Genomic DNA, 18790 nt, shown 5'->3' with positions numbered 1-18790 from the left:
TTTTCAATTATGATCTATTGACGGTACAGCCGAGACCTTTATACTTCTAGTATATCGTATTGCCAGAGCTCCAGATAACTTTTTGAGCAATTGAGTTTTTGCTCGAAGGTTTCTATTTTAATTGGGTTATAACATTTTTCATTGAGTAACCAATATCTTTTCACTCATCTATTCATCACTCTATTGGTTTTTTTTCTCCAAAATGAGTAAACATTTTGAGATTTCAAAAAAAATAATAATAAGGTTTAGATGTATATAAGGGTTCTAACTATATGCTTGACTCGGAAAGTAAACTTGCTCGAAATTGTGTTTCGGAAATTAGCTCCATTGTACGCATGCTGAAAAAGCTTCACTGGGTATTGACGCATGCAATTTATACATTGGAGTTTTTCATTTAATGTATGCGTTTCTGTACGCAAGTAATTGGGTTTTGAATATTTATTTATTTATTTATTTTTTTTTGGGGGGGGGGGGGGGGGGGGGGATTTTACGCAAATACGCAGCTTATCTGTAGCTCTGTAATAATTGCTGAATTGAGTTTGTTATGTTTGAGTGCGGCGTTAAACAACAAACAAAAGCATTTAAACTTATAATTATTGCCTTTGAGATTTGTGCAAGTCTAATATTACCAGTTTAATGTAAATTATTATACATATACATATTATTATACATTATACATTATGTATAGTATGACATATTTTGCTCTCAAACTAGACTTGCACAAGTCTCTAAGGCAATAATTAATAGTTTAAATCATAAGTTCTAGATTATGTAAATACTAAGAACAAGATGTCCCTATAAGAGACTGGAGTACTGTCCACATATCTAGACTTGCCTGTTAGGAGGGTAGAATTGTTACACATCCGTGGTCTTTTCTTTCAGTATAGCCTTGGAGCAAGGCTACTCTATACCACTGAAATAAAATTAATCTTAAACTGAAACTAAATGTGAACGTCGTTGTGGTACACTGACGCACAAACATAGAGGTCAAACATGACCAGCTCCTCATTGAGTAGAGCCTTGGGGTGAGTGAGTTGAATTTAACGCCGTTTATATCTCGACGTGTCAGCTTGATGTGGGAGGAAGGCCCGAAGTGATGCAGGTCTCAGACGTTTACCACTCTGATATAACCTACAAGCACGGGTCTGGTACTGACAAACCTAGAAACATAATCGGGGGGAATCGGGATTCAAACCCACAATCATAGGTTTCTGGTGTGCCCTAGGGAAGAGCCCTGGAGAACATGGTGGTATGTTCTAGTTACTACGGATTGTGTTGTTTGATGTAAATAAAACAGTTGGTCCACTGTTATTATAACACACATAATTTGTCAGGAAAGGAATCAGTCGTATCAGCGATCTTACATGTGTATAAATTTATGGAAATCACCAAGACTCTTTAATCAACATCGACACACCACACATCATTTGGCCTTGTCAGCAAATCGCAGTAAGCTTTTAAATCGTCACAATGTGTACAACATAATATCTGACTTGATCATTATAATTATATATGGCCCGTGAAGATCCGGGGTAGAATAGGTCTTCAGCAACCCATGCTTGCCGTAAAAGGCGACTATGCTTGTCGTAAAAGGCGACTAACGGGATCGGGTGGTCAGGCTCGCTGACTTGATTGATTCATGTTATCGATCCCAATTGCGTGGATGGATGCTCATGTTGTCAATCACTGGATTGTCTTGTCCAGACCACCGTCATATAGCTGGAATATTGCTGAGTGCGGCGTTAAACATCAAACAAACAAACTTTATATACGCCGAACAAAAATTGTTAGGGATCATGATAATTTTTTGAATTTTTGTTTTGTAACGACACACTCTGTAATTATCTCAAGGGCTCGGCAAATGTACGCTATAAATCCCTAGATCAGTCCTGTGGTTCTCGCGATCTCAAATTACCCACCCTTGGTTTTCACCATTAGCCAGTTTGATTTGCCAAAGTAGACACAATTTATGGATACCATCTTCTTTATTTTACTTTAAAGGCGACGTTTCGGTATAGATCGGATAGATCCTTATACGGTTGTCAAGCGAGGATATAATATGATTTGATTTGCTACGCCACTCAGTCTAAGGGACCAGTCAGAATGCGAGTTACAAACCAGGCTCAATGTTAGGTTGGCGATATCAACAACATGGCGACCAGTTCCATTCATTGATATAGAGTTTGCGAGAAATTCAACATTGAAAAACTGACTGACACGCAAAAGAAAGCCCTAAAAATGTGTTTGATGGATTCATTTCCATCATGACTGGCAGTGGTAAGTCCTCCTGCACACATTTACCTTTTCTTTATTTCGATGTTTGATTGGTCGCTGAAAGTCAAGGGCGGGTAATTTGAGATCGCGAAACCTCGGGAACAGATCCTGGGATTTGTGTAGGTTCACGGAAATGCAAGCTCGGGAGATATATTGGATGCTGCAATGAAGACTTCGCACACAATGTCATAAAAATGTCCCACCCCCAAGTAGTCATGATCCCTAACTTTTTTTGTCCAGTATACATTAAGATTAAACCGGACACATCAATCCAGGGGCGAGCAGGAGACATTCATCGTAAATTACCGAAGACATCATATGGAACAATGACCTTCAGTTTTCCCCAGAATGTTTGTACAACAGGGCAATTGTTCCTTCACCCTGTCTGGGTGAAGTTAAAGGCGAACGCTATCTGGCTGACAGGACCCTGGGCTGTTGCGACTAAAAGCGGCGAAGAGCTTTTAACCCACGGAACTTCCAACACGGCAATCTGACCTTGAACTTCATAATCATAGGGAACCGGAAGTGTCCACATTATGTTTTGCTGACCGTCCCCAAAGGATGTATCCAAGGCAACCAAGTAATTCGTCGCATTATAGGAAGAGTGGGGCTGAGTTTTATTAACCCGTCTTACGGCGAAAAGAAGGAGGTCAGCATGCGTTTTGGGATCTATGGCTACCATTACCCTTGACGTCACTTGTACGCTGGTGTTTAGCATGTGGGAGACGTTAGCGATTTGTTGGACCTGGCTGGAGATTTGATCGAATCCGTTAATGGTGTCGCCAAACTGCGTGACAGCCCACACTAGGCTTCCCTCGCCAAGCCTGGCCCGTTGCTTTGAGTGAGTGACTGTTGTTTTTTCGCCGTTAGGATCTGTGTCCCGGAGTTTTTGTTTCACACGAGCGTTCCATGACGAGTCCAGACCCTGTCTGCCATAGGAATCGTCATAGACCGACATATGAGAGAGGGAGAAGTTATTGCTGTACGACAAGCTCATGTTTGTACCTAGATCTTGAATACCCACCAATTTGGAAAATGAGCTTTCCAGGCAGCACTGACGATTTTCTTCCAATGTCAGCATATCACAGATCCCTGTAGGGGGCGCCACACTTGCCATCACTGTTCCAAAGAAGTATATCAAACTGGACTGTTCACTTGCCTGCTGAGACCATTGGTGACGAATCCTGTCGCTGGGATGGCGGCCCTTGTGTGAACCGCCCGTACCGGAAGTACCAGAGTTTTGATGCTTGTTTGTGTTTCCTGTACCGGTAGAAAGAATGAATTCGTCCTGAACCATTCCCACAACATCCTTAGATTCGCCATGTCGAAGTACTGGATTCCGCAAACTGTTGGTTGGTTCCCAAATATTTGTTCCACCCTTTGTTTCAGATCGTGTGAGCATGTCTAGGAGGACGGAGTTACCATCCACCTGATTAGCCGTCATATACTTCAGTCTCGTGTCGTGCTCGAGTGTGTCACGTTTGTTTCTGGAGAGACGAGACCGTTTCATTTCATCAGGGTTCCCAGGTCCTACTATCTTCTTATCACGTGAGATCTCGGACGTGGGTTTATGTTTACTACCTGCTACGTTCCCAGCGTTTTGTTTCCCTTCATCTTGGGACGATTCCGTAGATTTCTCTGGTCGCCGGCAGTTGACCTTGACCTCTAGTTCCAGGTTGAAGTACCAGACGATATCGATAGGCTGCAACAAGCGGTCCAAGAGGTCTATGGCGTACAGACGCTGCATACCCAGAGTACCTAGCTGTGGAAAATGTGGAAGAACCTGGTTTAATCTGCGACACAATATGATATCCATTAATATGCCAGTCTTTTACCTTGTCTTTATAGACAAGGGTATAGGCTCAGTTAAGCCAGGGCAGTGAGAATGTTAAGCTTGCAGTGTTTGTTTGTTGTTTAACGGCGCACTCAGCAATATTCCAGCTATATGACGGCGGTCTGTAAATAATCGAGTCTGGACAAGGCAATCCAGTGATTGATATCAAGAGCATCGATCCACACAATTAGGATACGATGACAGCTTGCAGTGAGGTCAAACAATCTTTGTCTGATGAGATGCTCCCCGAGGCTCTCTGAGGCAGTGGGGTAGGGTAGGAAGGGAGGGACAGGTAAGCTGTAGTGTGTGCTGTGTGAGGGGTAGGGGAGGGGAAGGACAAGCTAAGCTGTAGGGGCGGGTACAGTCGCCGTTGACAGCCGTTAAATGAGTAGAAAGCAGTTTAACGAGGCGGTTGCTTGTACAGATAGAATAGATTCGCAATCACGTACAAATGAAAAAATAATAATGCCGTGGCTACTGAAACAATAATTTATTTAAGAAGAAACAATTGAATGTATTCATACGACGTGTGGCACAAATAACCGTTCTCTAATGTATTCAGTTGTCATGTATATGTTATTTTAGCGGAAACCAAATGCATACACACCGGTCATATTTCTACCAGTTCCGACAAGCGTCTCATAGGATGCGCTCACAAAACTGATTTGGCCTTCAACCATAAAGGAATCAGGTAATGCAGTATTCCACATCACTGTTGGTGCTTTGTGAGAAGACAGAACTCCTTGCAGCGTCACAAGGTGTTGGGAGTACATCAGAGCGGTGGTATTTGCAATGCTCAATGAGAGCATGAGAACAAACCTGTCGGCAGTGTCGATGTGTACCATTAGTCTTGAGGATAGCCTGACGTGTTTTACATTCAGTAAGGCATTTAAAGTAATATTCATGAACATGCTTTTAGTTTTCGGGTTAAGTGCTGAAATAACAGAACCCCGTTGCTGAGCAACCCAGACGACTGGCATCTGAACGTTGTCGTCATGACAAAACGTGACGTCATCGTAAACAGCAAAATTTGATGGTGGATAACTGGATGTATGCACTATGGTTCCTTTGGAACCGTCTTCTCTAACGGCCAGCAACGTCGAAACGGCGCCACAATCACCACCACGCCCATCAACCCCCGACAGGCTGATGTAGATGGTGCTGTGATAATACAACAGCACATTTTCAGAACCACCATCTGTGTCATGAGAGTCGGCATCAGATGCGAATGTGGCCCTTCCTGTTCCAACGTTCACGCTCCATACCACGCGCATGCGCTCTAATTCACTGACCCGGATGTCGACAGAATATAAGCGCTGCATTCTCACAATCTGAAAACGGACAAAGGAAGTGATTGAAGCCAAGCATTGTGAGATACACTGGTGCAGGACACGGCGGGTGAAGGAGGGGTCGACCTTGACCATACTCGAGTATTAAGGAATTCTTAAGACTTTTAATTGAAATGTGGAGAAGGGATGAGTATAGGCTGCTAGAGTGGAGAAGGGGATAGGTTTAGGCTGCTGGAGCTGACGGGATGGGTGTAGGCCTGCTAGAGTTGAGAAGGGGATGAGCATAGGCTGCTAGAGTTGAGAAGGGGATGAGTACAGGATGCCAGAGCTGAGAAGCGGATGCGTATAGGTTGCTGGAGCTGAGAGGGTTGGTTGGTTGGTTTGTTGCTTAACGCATCACTCAGCAGTATTCCAGCTATACGACGGCGGTCTGTAAATAATCGAGTCTGGACCAGACAATCCAGTGATTAATATCATGAGCATCGATCCACGCAATTGGGATTGACGACATGTATCAACCAAGTCAGCGAGCCTGACCACCCGATCCTGACAAGCATAGTGGCCTTTTACGGCAAGACTGGGTTGCTGAAGATCTGTTCTACCCCGGATCTTCACGGTTCGACGCCGCAATGAAGAGAAGGGGATGGGTATAGGCTGGTAGAGCGGAGGGAATGAGTATAGGCTGTTGGAGCTGAGGGGATGAGTATAGACTGTTGGAGCTGAGGGGGTGGGTATAGGATGCTACAGCTGAGAAGAGGATGAGTATATGTTGCTAGACTTAAGGAGGGGATGAGTATAGGCTACTACAACCGAGAAGGGGGTTGGTATGGGATGCTATAGCTGGGAAGGGGATAAGTTTAGGCTGCTGGAGCTGACGGGGTGGGTGTAGGCTGCTAGAGTTGAGAAGGGGATGTGCATAGGCTGCTAGAGTTGAGAAGAGGATAGGTTTAGGCTGCTGGAGCTGACGGGGTGGGTGTAGGCTGCTAGAGTTGAGAAGGGGATGTGCATAGGCTGCTAGAGTTGAGAAGAGGATAGGTTTAGGCTGCTGGAGCTGACGGGGTGGGTGTAGGCTGCTAGAGTTGAGAAGGGGATGTGCATAGGCTACTTGAGGTGAGAACGGGATGAGTACAGGATGCCAGAGCTGAGGGGTTGGGTGTAGGTTACTAGAGCTGAGAAGAGGATGAGTATAGGCTGGTAGAGCTGAGAAGGGGATAAGTTTAGGCTGCTGGAGCTGAGGGGTTGGGTATAGGCTGCTAGAGCTGGGAAGGGGATGGGAATTGGCTGCTGGACCTGAGAAAGGGATGAGAATAGGCTGCTGGAACTGTGAAGGGGCGTTTAACAAGAAACAAACTAACCAACAAAACAGATGTCCCTGCGTGCCACCAGGGCCTCCCTACCTTTTCTTGGGGTATAGCTGCATCCTGGGGGTCGGGCTGGAACTGGGTGAGGATGTAGGCGCGGCTCCCCCGCATGATGGGCTGGGCGATGGGATGAAAGATCCCGTTGTACATCTCAACGTTTCCCCGTAGCACCAGGGACGCCAGGGGGATTCCATCTGGGGAAATTACGGAATGGTTTATTGGTGCTGTCGAAGGCAATATCATTTCAGACACGAGTGTTTTAACACTTAAAAAAACTACGAGAAAAGGTAACAGACCGGTATACCTAAATAAACATGTTTTTTGATGTGATCAGATCAGATTTCCCTTATCGTTCAAGGTAGGTATATACATATATGTACAAGCAAAGACGTGAAAAGATGTTGTATATACGTCCGTGGTACAAGCCATCACATCGATTATAATATCTGTTCTTCCTCTTCATCACTTTTTCTAACAAATTATTGTGTGATGGCTTTCTTGTCACGAGCGTGTATCAGCGTCCGTATAAACTAACATATAGTGTAAGAAATCAGGGGCGGTCGGGTAGCCTAGTGGTTAAAGCGTTCGCTCGTCACGCCGAAGCCCCGGATTCGATTCCCGACATGGGTACAATGTGTGAAGCCCGTTTCTAGTGTCCCCCGCCGTGATATTGCTGAAAGCGGCGTAAAACCACACTCACTCACTCTATGAAATTATTTATTACACAATACATTTCTATCCTAAATAGGGGCGGTCGGGTAGACTAGTGGTTAAAGCGTTCGCTCGTCACGCCAAAGACCCGGGTTCGATTCCCGACATGGGTACAATGTGTGAAGCCTATTTCTGGTGTCCCCCGCCGTGATATTGCTGGAATATTGCAAAAAGCGGCGTAAAACCCTACTCACTCACTCACTATCCTAAATATGTTTCTCCTGGTGCTGATTTCATAGACTGTATACAAGAGTTGGCTAGACTTGCTATACATAATCTGGTTGTGTTTTCATAAAAGACATGCAATATAGGATACGACTGATTTATGTCCCGTCATCAGTCTCATGTCGGAATGTGTGGCATCTCTGTTTTCTTAACTTATTTTCGAACCCTCGATATACCGCTGTCGTCGGGGTTCACTGTATTATTCAAACATGTCAACTATTCCCAGATGTAATACAAATCCCCTTCAGGATAATAAAGTATTGTATTATCTATGTTTCTTATGTGTCAGGGGCGCCCACTCTCCTGTGCGGCCAGCATAGAATCTCTGCCACAGGCCAGCGCCATGTGACGATACGTCACATCTTTCACAGTCCGTTCAAGATATTGCATATGTTGACTTTATATCTGTTTCATTTTTTACATCTAAATAAACATATGTCAGAGAATGGTTAATTTGCATTGAGAAAATATCATACAATGTGAAAAACTATTTTCATTTGCGTTGTTATCCTTTGTTTACATTGGTTGTAAGGATCCACGTGGTGTCATCGAAGCCCTACGGAGAGCCAGCGATACGGGCACTTTGATGTATAGATATGTATTGTCATGCAACTCACTGTCGCAGTTGTAGAAGCATATCGATATAATTATACAATACCATATGAAAAACGCCCCAAATACTTGCATTATGCTAATCTGTTCTGATTTCAGAATAAGCGCGTTTGTTTACGAACAAGAGAAAAGTCCGGTTACGTGATATGCAAATAGCCTGTGGCAGTGGTGTTATGCTAAGTCACCACAGCGATGGGCGTGTGTAAAGCACCGCAATCCGCCGTACAGAGTTGCGTCCCTTAGGCACACCAGAAACCTATGACTGGGTTCCCGGTTCGCCCTGATAAACGTCTGAAACTCTGCATCACTTCCTCTCACATTAAGCTGACGTGGTATAACTGGAACACTGTTTAAATCAGCGTTAAACCCAACTCACTCATCCACTCACTCTTCTCATGTGTAGGTAATTCACTCTCCTACCCAGAGTTCCATGCGGCCGGCAGCCAGCTAGCATAGTACCTCTGCCACAAGCCAGCGCCCTGTGACGATTCGTCACATCTTTCACAGTCCATTCAAGATATTGCATATGCTTTTCATTCGTTTCATGTTTGACAAGTCTACACATTTTCATAAACAAATTTTAAAGAATGGTTAACTTTCATTGAGAAAGTATGCTAATACGTAAAAATCTACTTGTTTTTGCGTAGTTATCCTATGTTTACATTGGTTGTAGGGCTCCGCGTGCTGTCATCGAAGCCCAACGGAGAGCTAGCAACACGGTCGCTTTGATGCATAAATATATATTGTCATGCAACTCACTGTCGCATTTGTAGTAGAATATCTATATAGTTATGCAAAACAATATGTAAAGCGCCCCCAAATACTTGCATTAGTCCGTTCTATACTGATTTCTGAAAAAAGCGCGTTTGTTTACAAACAAGAGAAAAGTCCGGTCACGTAATATGCAAATTAGCCTGTGGCAGTGGTGTTATGCTGAGTCACCACTGCGACGGAGTGTGTAGGTAATTAAGTAGTTCAGTTCGTTACCAATGACATATGGCTGAAATAAAGTGCAAGGTCACACTAAATCCTTATTCAGAAAATCTACCATCCAACGGTATTCCATCAGCTTATGAACAATACTGAAAAAAAGTTATGGATATGAATATTTTGGGTGATATATTTTGAAGTGAAGACTGAGCATAAACTTTCATAAAAATATCCCACTAAATATTCATGATCCCCAACTTCTCTTGTCAGAGAAATATGTCAAGTTTTAAAGAAGTAGATATTATCCGAGTATGTTCTGTATCGTAAATATTATATTTTAGGAATGAAAATGTAAATACAGGGGAAGAAATAATAGGAGTTTTTTTAACTTCAAGAACGAATTGAATACATGAGTCAGCCGTCCCCCTTTAATATTAGATAGTATGAAATGATTAGTTCATTCAGTAGTATGGGCACATGGCTTAAAGTACAGTTTGTCGTCCCACCCAAAGCCGTACCCAAATATTCCCAAACACCTTATGTAAACCAGTATTAATAATTTTACTTTAACAACCAAATTAACATGCTAACATGGTAGTGATTGCGTATTCAAAGTGTCATCAGATGCCACCCCCAGACCCCCCCCCCATCCTTATTTTAATACTTGAGTGCTGACGGTTGATGTGAAATACCAAAACTCTAAACTGAGGATATCAAGTGACATGCTCCAGGCAGTTCACATTACATTACGTGAAGGCAGACTTGACAACCGAGGGAGAGTAGGGGAAAGGGTTGGGGTGGGTGGGGGTGGAAACTCACTCGGTACTGGGGGGTGCTGTGAGGGAGGGGGGGGGGGGGGGGGGGGTGCTGTGAGGGGGGAGGGGGCGCGATTAGTTCAGGTCAGGAAATGGTCGTAAGTGTCAGCCTAAGGAATGGAGATGTTTATCGTGATATTCTGTCATTTAGATTCCGAGATGTGGTGATGTTCATGTGTTATAGATGCTGGATTTACAACAACCCGCGCTGGCTTGCCACCTCGTGAGGGAGGTGGAGGTGGGGGTGGGGTGGGGTGGGGGTGGGGGTGGGAGTGGGGGTTTAGGTGTTTGTACTGGGACAGCAGCGTGTCTGACATATAGCAGATCCACACACCGGCTTCGAACTGTCTCATTCATTTAATAGTCCGAAAACAATTAACACTTGCCACATGAAAAAGATATGCTTATTGCTCCCCTGAAACAAGTAATGTGTTTGCTAGTAGAGAAATTAGTAGAGAAATTTGTTTGTTGTTTAACGCCGCACTCAGCAATATTCCAGCTATGTGACGGCGGTCTTAGTCTGTAAACAATCGAGTCTGGACAACACAATCTAGTGATTGATATCAGGAGCATCGGTCCACGCATTTGGGATTCGATGACATGCACCAACTAAGTCAGCGAGGCTGACCACCCGATCCCGTTAGTCGCCTCTGACGACAAGCATGGGTTTCTGAAGACCTATACTAACCCGGATCTTCACGGGTTTCGCAAATAGGCGAGCATATCCTACGCCAAGGTGGCACCAATGTTTAATGGTGACTAAAAGGAAGCCAACAAGAAATAGTTATATTCGATGGTGATGTAGTTCATATAGGTATCATAGTTGTGTTTTCGACCTTTAGGTTGCAGTGTTTCGGCGACTGTTTTCAGACTAGTAACGTTTTGATAACGTTTTTAATATTTAGTCAAATCCAATTTACTTTTGCAGAGCAGTTTATAAAGTCTTGAAATCTTATATACTACTCAAAAGAAGTTAAGGATCACCTGTTTCTTTCATATTACTATAGTTAATCTCTCATGTCATGACAGATTAACTTTACCATTATGAAAGAATCGGGTGATCCTTAACTTCTTTTGAGTAGTATATTACACAATGCATTTCTCTCCTTGCGTCTATTTTTGTAATGAATACTGATTTCATGTAGACTTTTATTACACAATACATTTCCTTTCATCAGAAAGTATATTTTCTTGTGCTGATGTTGTTTTCAGCTAGCTTGACTAGCCTTGTTAATAATCTTGAATGGGTTGATTGAATTAAACTAAATGCAGATATCCTACAGGTTTTGAGGTGATAAAACACATATTTCATAGTCGAGGTGCCTGACTACACAAACTCATATAATTAGTGAGATGTTGACTTTTTATAAAAGTGATGATTGATGAATAAAGTAAGTACAACCACAGGAATTATGCGATTTAATAAATATGTTTGTGAGGTTTCATATATATTTCCCGTTAGGACATGTAGCAATTGTAGCGTTCATGTATTTGTTTTATAAAACATGAGGCCAAAGAATTTTCAGGAACCAGTTATATTTTTATATATAGTGTAACATGGTCTGTCTCAGACAGAGACCGCCTCCGTCGTCTAGTGGTAGAGCGTCCGCTCGTATAGCGAAGGTCCGAGGTTCGATCCCCGGATGCGTCATAAATACGTTAAAAGATGGTACTTGTTGTTACCCTGTCTGGCGCTCGGCATTAAGGGGCTAAAACAAGGACTGGTCTGCTGGGAGTCAGCATACTGTGTCTGAGTGTGGTATTCATGTTAAACTGCGGCATGGCATCGCAGTGGGCGTGCGCTATAAACTCGGCATTAGCCCGGACTAGTACGAGCAGCCACCCAACACACGCACGCACGCACGCACGCACGCACGCACACACTGGTCGCTGTATAAGTGTAATAATCGTGGACACGACGTTAAATCTCACCTCACCTCACCTCACCTCACCTCACCTCAGAGACAGAATATTGACTCACTTGCGAGATAGGCGACGACCTCCCCCGTCTGAGACACGATCAACAAGATGTTCCCATCTCCGAATTCCAGACTGAAACAGAACAATGGTGGTGAGTGGATTGGGTTCTGCGCCGCTTTGAATGTATTTCAGTTGTATCACAGTTGAATAAGGGTGGCAGTCTGATGGGAGCCGGTCCACTTTGGTGAAACCCTAGTCTGTCTCACGGTCCCAGACTAATATCTAGTCTTTGATATGATCATATTTTACGACACAAATAGTTGTTAAATTATAGTTATGAAATATAATAAAAAGGAGCCCACTCTCTTCTGATACTGCAGAAATCTAGACTTGCTATTTTATTCATTTATATTTGTTTCAGGGTCTGTATGACAGACTAGCACAGTCCCTGAACCATATTATATTCCCTTCCGCCCAACCCTTACTGTAGTTGTATGACTCTAACCGAAGCAAGTCTAGATTTCCACAGTCTTTGTATCTCCCATCTCCCTTTTCAATGTAAATGGAGTTGTTTGTTTTTTATCAGAATATATATTTTCAGAGACTAAGCGTTAGACTAGTGAAATCCACGATCAAGGATATGATGCCGACTGAACTGGATAATGACCAGGAACAGGAATCATTGGATTCTGGCAGGTCTAAGGGACGCAACCATGTACAGCAAATAAGACGACTGGGCCACTCGCGTGCCCCACGGACAGTTGTAGCTGTAAGTCACTGAGCGGCTGGTGGTCTGTTTGATAGAGGTATGTGACCCTGAGTTGTGTAAGTCACTGAGCGACTGTTGGTCTGTTTGATAGAGGTATGTGACCCTGGGTTACGCAAGTCACTGAGCGACTGGTGGTCTGTTTGATAGAGGTATGTGACCCTGAGTTACGCAAGTCACTGAGCGACTGGTGGTCTGTTTGATAGAGGTATGTGACCCTGGGTTCTGTAAATCACTGAGCGACTGGTGGCCTGTTTGATAGAGGGATGTGACCCTGAGTTACGCAAGTCACTGAGCGACTGGTGGTCTGTTTGATTGAGGAATGTGACCCTGAGTTCTGTAAGTCACTGAGCGGCTGTTGGTCTGTTTGATAGAGGTATGTGACCCTGAGTTACGCAAGTCACTGAGCGACTGGTGGTTTGTTTGATAGAGGTATGTGACCCTGAGTTCTGTAAGTCACTGAGCGACTGGTGGTCTGTTTGATAGAGGTATGTGACCCTGAGTTCTGTAAGTCACTGAACGACTGTTGGTCTGTTTGACTGTTGGTCTCAGTTACGCAAGTCGCTGAGCGACTGGTGGTCTGTCTTCTAGGGGATGTGACCAAGAGTAATGCAAGTCACTGATAGACTGGTGGTTTGTTTGATAGAGGATGTGATCCTGAGATATGTAAGTCACTGAGCGACTGGTGGTCTGTGTTCTAGGGGATGTGACCCTGAGTTGTGTAAGTCACTGAGCGTCTGTTTGATCGAGGTAGGTGACCCTCAGTTACGCAAGTCACTGATCGACCTGTGGTCTGTGTTCTAGGGGATGTGACCCTGAGTTACGCAAGTCACTGATCGACCTGTGGTCTGTGTTCTCGGGGATGTGACCCTGAGTTACGCAAGTCACTGATCGACCTGTGGTCTGTGTTCTCGGGGATGTGACCCTGAGTTCTGTAAGTCACTGATCGACCTGTGGTCTGTGTTCTCGGGGATGTGACCCTGAGTTACGCAAGCCACTGATCGACCTGTGGTCTGTGTTCTCGGGGATGTGACCCTGAGTTACGCAAGCCACTGATCGACCTGTGGTCTGTGTTCTCGGGGATGTGACCCTGAGTTACGCAAGTCACTGATCGACCTGTGGTCTGTGTTCTCGGGGATGTGACCCTGAGTTACGCAAGTCACTGATCGACCTGTGGTCTGTGTTCTCGGGGATGTGACCCTGAGTTCTGTAAGTCACTGATCGACCTGTGGTCTGTGTTCTCGGGGATGTGACCCTGAGTTCTGTAAGTCACTGATCGACCTGTGGTCTGTGTTCTCGGGGATGTGACCCTGAGTTACGCAAGCCACTGATCGACCTGTGGTCTGTGTTCTAGGGGACGTGACCAATATTTGTTAAGCTCGGGCGTTTTGGATGTGACCCAGAGTTCTGCAAGTGACCCTGAGTTATCCAAATCACTGAGAATCACAATGTCCTGGGAATAATGCAAGGGTTTTTCTATGATTTCAAACCGTGTTAGTGACAGCAAATTTCAAATCTCTCATTCACAGTTAGTGGATGCCATCGTCACTATAATACCTGAAAACAGGTGTCATGGGAGGGTCCAGGGGAATAAGTGGTTTCTCCACCGTGCCGTCGCCGTCGACCTTCGTGAGGTATCTGCCGTCGCTGCCGATGATGTCGCCACTGATGTCCATGATGGGGAGCGAGGGGTTCACCAAGCTGGAGTCTCTCCACAGCACCTTCCCGGTGTCTCCGTCAACCCCCACGTAGCCACTGCAACGACACACATAAAACGAGTTAAGTACCTTTAGCGAAAGTAAAGGTATCAAATACTAGTAACACAACTCTGTGAGGTTTTGTTGTTGTTGTTGTTGTTGTTGTTGTTGTTTAACGCCGCACTAAATGTTCCACTTAATGTGCTGGTGGTCTGTAGACTGTAATCATAATTTCTAGATTATTTATAGTAAGAGCAAGTTGTCTCCTAAATAGACCCGCGTCTTTAGACTTGTCTTTTACAAGGATAGAATTACTACACATCCATTGATTTATCTTTCAGTACAGCCTTGGAGCAAGGTTAGGTGGTCTGTTCGACACGAGTCTGGACCAGATAGTCCAGAGCAACGATCCACGCCGTCAGGGTACGATGATACGCTTTGTTTGTTTGTTTATTTGCTATTTAACTGTTTAAGTCAAAGATCACGGCTCATTTGTGTATTCGTCAGTTAACCCATTGGAAAGCTGTCACACGTTTTCTTTTCTTTTGTTGTTTGACGCCACAATCAGAAATATTCCAGCTATATGACGGCGGCCTGTAAATAATCGAGTCTGGACCAGGCAATCCAGTGATTTACATCATTAGCATCGATCTACGCAGCTGGGATACGATGACACGCATCAACCATAGCAGCGAGCCTGCAATTCATCAATTAGCCTTCAAAAATTGCCAACCCACCTGTCCATTTGGTCGTCTTTTACGACTAGCGTATGTTTCTGGCGACCAAATCATTCTGGCCCGGAACCTCTAAATGGTAACCCCACCACACCCCACCCCACCACACCCCACCTCACCCCACCCCGCCCCGCCCCACCGCACCACATCGACATGTTTTATGGGGTGTTAAGCCATTATGCCACCAGGTGTTCCAAGTTGTATTTGAGACGTGCACAACAAAGACGAATGCAGATGCAGTCACATTGTAGTGCAATATGATTGGACGTCTATTTTTAGCGTTATGCTAAAATGAAGTTTGGCTGGCGAAGAAGGACCAGAGTATTCAAAATAGAATAGTGTTAATACTTATTATAATCGAGGACAGAACCAAAATGGGATCAAATGATCCAAAGCTGACACCGATGGTGTTGGATTTTTGAACCTTCTGCTTTGTCTGAGCCAATTCCAAAACACAGATATGTTTGATCGCTCAACACTCCAACGGCAGCGCCCTTAGATGTGAGGCTGGCAAGTTGACCTGTGACCTCACGCGAGAACAGATCCCACTGCAAGGTGTTGACTAGACTAACATCTAGCCTCTGAAATAAACATAATTTTACAGAAAAAACAGTTGTTAAATTCTAGTTATAAAATATAATAAAATGGAGACCAGGGACTTTCTTCAGAGACTAAACAAATCTGCAGAGCTATAAATGCTTGGAATTTCACAGCACGTGTAAAATATTATAGACTTGCACGGGATGCATTGGATATATTTGTTTCAAGGTCTGTGACAGACGAGGTGTTTACAAACGCCCCCAGCATCACGATTTTGTTTCCATGTTAAACTCTCTATATAAATTGCTAGTATAGAAAGGCAGCATTAGGACATTCATAAGATGCTGTGTTAAAACAACAGAAATACGCACAATTTTGAATACCAGTGTGTGAATATGGTTTAACGTCGCTTTTAGTAGTAATCCTGAAATATGAAAAGACACTAGGAACGCGCCTAATGCTTTTTACCCATATGGGGAATCGAACCCACATCTCATGCGTGGCTAACGATCTACCCACTAATTTACCCCGCAAGTTGTGTCACTGAAAGGGAAAACATGTGTAGACGTCTGGTTCAGTGAGCCGATGGCCCTCTGATAAGTGCAAGATAAAAATCTCAAGGACAAAACTTGATACCAGTTCAATATGGCCTGTCTATATCATACAAACGACCAACAAAACTATCTTAAAAGAGACTTGCTCCAATGTCAGATGCACCGGTCTGAAAATACAACAGAATCTGTAATGTGGTCACTTGTGTAGAACTTCGTCGATTCGGACATCAAGCACGTACTTGGGTAGCCTGGCATTTAGTCCCGGAAATAAAGTCATCTTATTCAAGTATATATTTACAAAATAACAAAAGTAAAATCCAAATGGAGCCCAGACAAATGCTTAATTACCTGGAGCTGATGCAATCGAGACTTACCCAATTATTCTAGATTTGTGTTGGACTTCTTTTTTAATTTATTCTCTAGGGCCTCTAGGGTTGCCCATGGAGGTTAACGGGTTGAATGAGTGAATGGGTGAATGGGTGAATGGGTGAATGAGTGAATGGGTTTGGTTTAACGACGCCTGTGGCAATATCTGACATATATGGCGAGACAGCGAAAGAAAAACTACAGTGACGCTGAGGATCACAATCAGGGTGAATCATGACGCTTAATGAGTGACGTTGCTTTCAACAGCACGGTTGATGATGAACTTATTGAAAGCCCGAAGTGATGAAGGTCTCAGACATTTACCACTTTGGTGAAACCCACGAGCACGGGTATGGTGCTGACAAACCTAGAAACATAATCGGGGCGAACCGGGATTCGGTCCCACAATCATAGGTTTCTGGCGTGCCCAAGGGACGCAACTCTGCACAGCGAATCGCGGCGCCTTAGACGACTGGGCCACCCGTGCCCCCATGTTGGGACAGACAGACCTGTGATCCTAAATCTTAGTGTCGACCCACGTTGTCAAGGACACGGCATCATACCTCGTCTAACGCGGTGACCAGTACGGAACTACGAACGTTCTCATGAATTACGAATTACAAAATCAACATCTTGTGCATGAAACAAGAGTCATTACGAATGTTGCTACCCACTTTTGCGACGGGCAGACGACATATCTATCGTTACTGACGCAGCCAAGCAGACGACTTCCGGTTCCTGATGAATTTGACAGTTGTGCCGTCCAGACGACCTTGACCCCTGACCTTGGAATCCCTGATGGCGTCAAAAGAGAGAAGGACCCCGTGGGTGTGCACCCGTATGACGGGCAGCCGGACACAGGTTGAGAGACCACGCTCCGGACACACACGCAGACGGTGACCACGGCGCTGTACAGGAGTAACATGGCCCAACTTTCGCTGACCGATATAGATGTGTGTTGCCTCCTGCTGAATGTCCTTTATCACTCCCTTGTCATTTGACTCATCTGATACGTGCCAATTGAGGTCACCTGAGAGTGATATCAATTGCGGACGATTAAAGACCTCAACGACAATGTCGGTGAGAACAGGTGTACTACTAATGCATACGGCAGGCTTATTTAAGCCAGTCAGCATGTGTACGGTTGTACACTCTGTACAGTCACAAGTAACGATGCTGATAACGCTGGACAGGTTGAAGTGCATCAACAGTGTTGATGAGACGAGCGTACTATCCGCATTTCACGTGTCCAGATGATGCACGACCTTGCCTTAAACCGTTGGCGGGTCGCCATGAAATGGTCAATAATTGTGCATGAATTGTCCACTGATCAGCCTACTGTTGGATGGGTCAGATTGTACACCAGCTACTGTTGGGAGGGTCTGACTGTACACAGATACTGTTGGATGGGTCAGATTGTACACCAGCTACTGTTGGGAGGGTCTGACTGTACACAGATACTGTTGGATGGGTCAGATTGTACAGCAGCCAGTGTTTGGAGGGTTTGACTGTACACAGATACTGTTGGATGGGTCAGATTGTACAGCAGCCACTGTTTGGAGGGTATGACTGTACAAAGCCACTGTTCGGAGGGTTTGACTGTACACTAGTTTCTGTTGTGTGGGTCGGACTGTACACCAGCTACAGCTGAGTAGGAATGACTGTACACTAGTTTCTGTTGTGTGGGTCGGACTGTACAGAAGGAAGGGTCTCACTGTTCTGATAGGGTCGGATGTTGGGTACATTGTGGAGATGTTGTCAGATATTCTGAAACAATTTATAAATCCTGATTGTCAATTATCAAATATTTTATTTTTTTCATAGTGTTTAATTTGTCGATTATTATGTATTTATTCTTTTATAAAGTTTCAAATGACAGGCATATTTATTGGCCCTCTCCGTGGAGTCTGAACAGTGCATGCTTCTGTCATCACTACATCTCATCGCCGGTTCCTTGGAAAATAGTGAGTGGGATGTATACGGTATCACGTTGCATAGTGATGTGAAGAGGCGGCGCGTGGGACTTAGTCTGTCACACAGACCCTGATACAAATATATCGAAAACAGCCCATGCAAGTCTATAATGTTTCGCAAGTCTAGATTACTGCAGTATGAAGAGTGTCTCTGGGCTTCTTTTTATTAAGATAATATTACAACTTTTT

General features: G+C 44.4%; 2 protein-coding genes across 3 annotated transcripts in view; one reads left to right on the top strand and one right to left on the bottom strand.

Moving 5' to 3' along the window:
- The window catches only part of LOC124124654 (neuropeptide-like protein 29), a 234840-nt gene that overhangs the window by 169779 nt on the left and 46271 nt on the right, over positions 1–18790 (top strand). The gene's annotated exons all lie outside the window — the stretch shown is intronic.
- On the bottom strand, positions 1971–17644 carry LOC124124649. 2 transcript variants are annotated; one of them, XM_046487870.2, is made up of 5 exons: positions 17303–17643; positions 14295–14492; positions 12033–12103; positions 6795–6952; positions 1971–4036 (listed from the first exon to the last, which is right to left on the bottom strand). In XM_046487870.2, exons 1-5 carry the CDS (start codon positions 17551–17553, stop codon positions 2651–2653), a joined length of 2064 nt encoding a protein of 687 aa, XP_046343826.2. In that variant the 5' UTR covers positions 17554–17643; the 3' UTR covers positions 1971–2650. The 2 variants fall into 2 exon arrangements, with proteins under 2 accessions (XP_046343826.2, XP_048249190.1); XM_048393233.1 differs by lacking the exon at positions 1971–4036 and adding an exon at positions 4584–5439 and having other exon boundaries at positions 17303–17644.

This window comes from Haliotis rufescens, unplaced genomic scaffold, assembly GCF_023055435.1.
Source record: "Haliotis rufescens isolate VD_foot unplaced genomic scaffold, xgHalRufe1.0.p SCAF_12, whole genome shotgun sequence".
Taxonomy (NCBI): Eukaryota; Metazoa; Mollusca; class Gastropoda; order Lepetellida; family Haliotidae; genus Haliotis; species Haliotis rufescens.
The sequence above is the reverse complement of the archived record's forward strand: the minus strand, read 5'-3'. Positions and strand labels throughout refer to the sequence as shown.

Coding starts and splice junctions, on each gene's coding strand:
- LOC124124649 (XM_046487870.2), bottom strand. CDS start 17,553: ATGTTACTCCTGTACAGCGCCGTGGTCACCGTCTGCGTGTGTGTCCGG. Junction 14,493..17,302: donor GTCGTCTGCCCGTCGCAAAA/GTGGGTAGCAAC, acceptor GTGTCGTTGCAG/TGGCTACGTGGGGGTTGACG. Junction 4,037..6,794: donor CAGCTATACCCCAAGAAAAG/GTAGGGAGGCCC, acceptor CATTTTCCACAG/CTAGGTACTCTGGGTATGCA.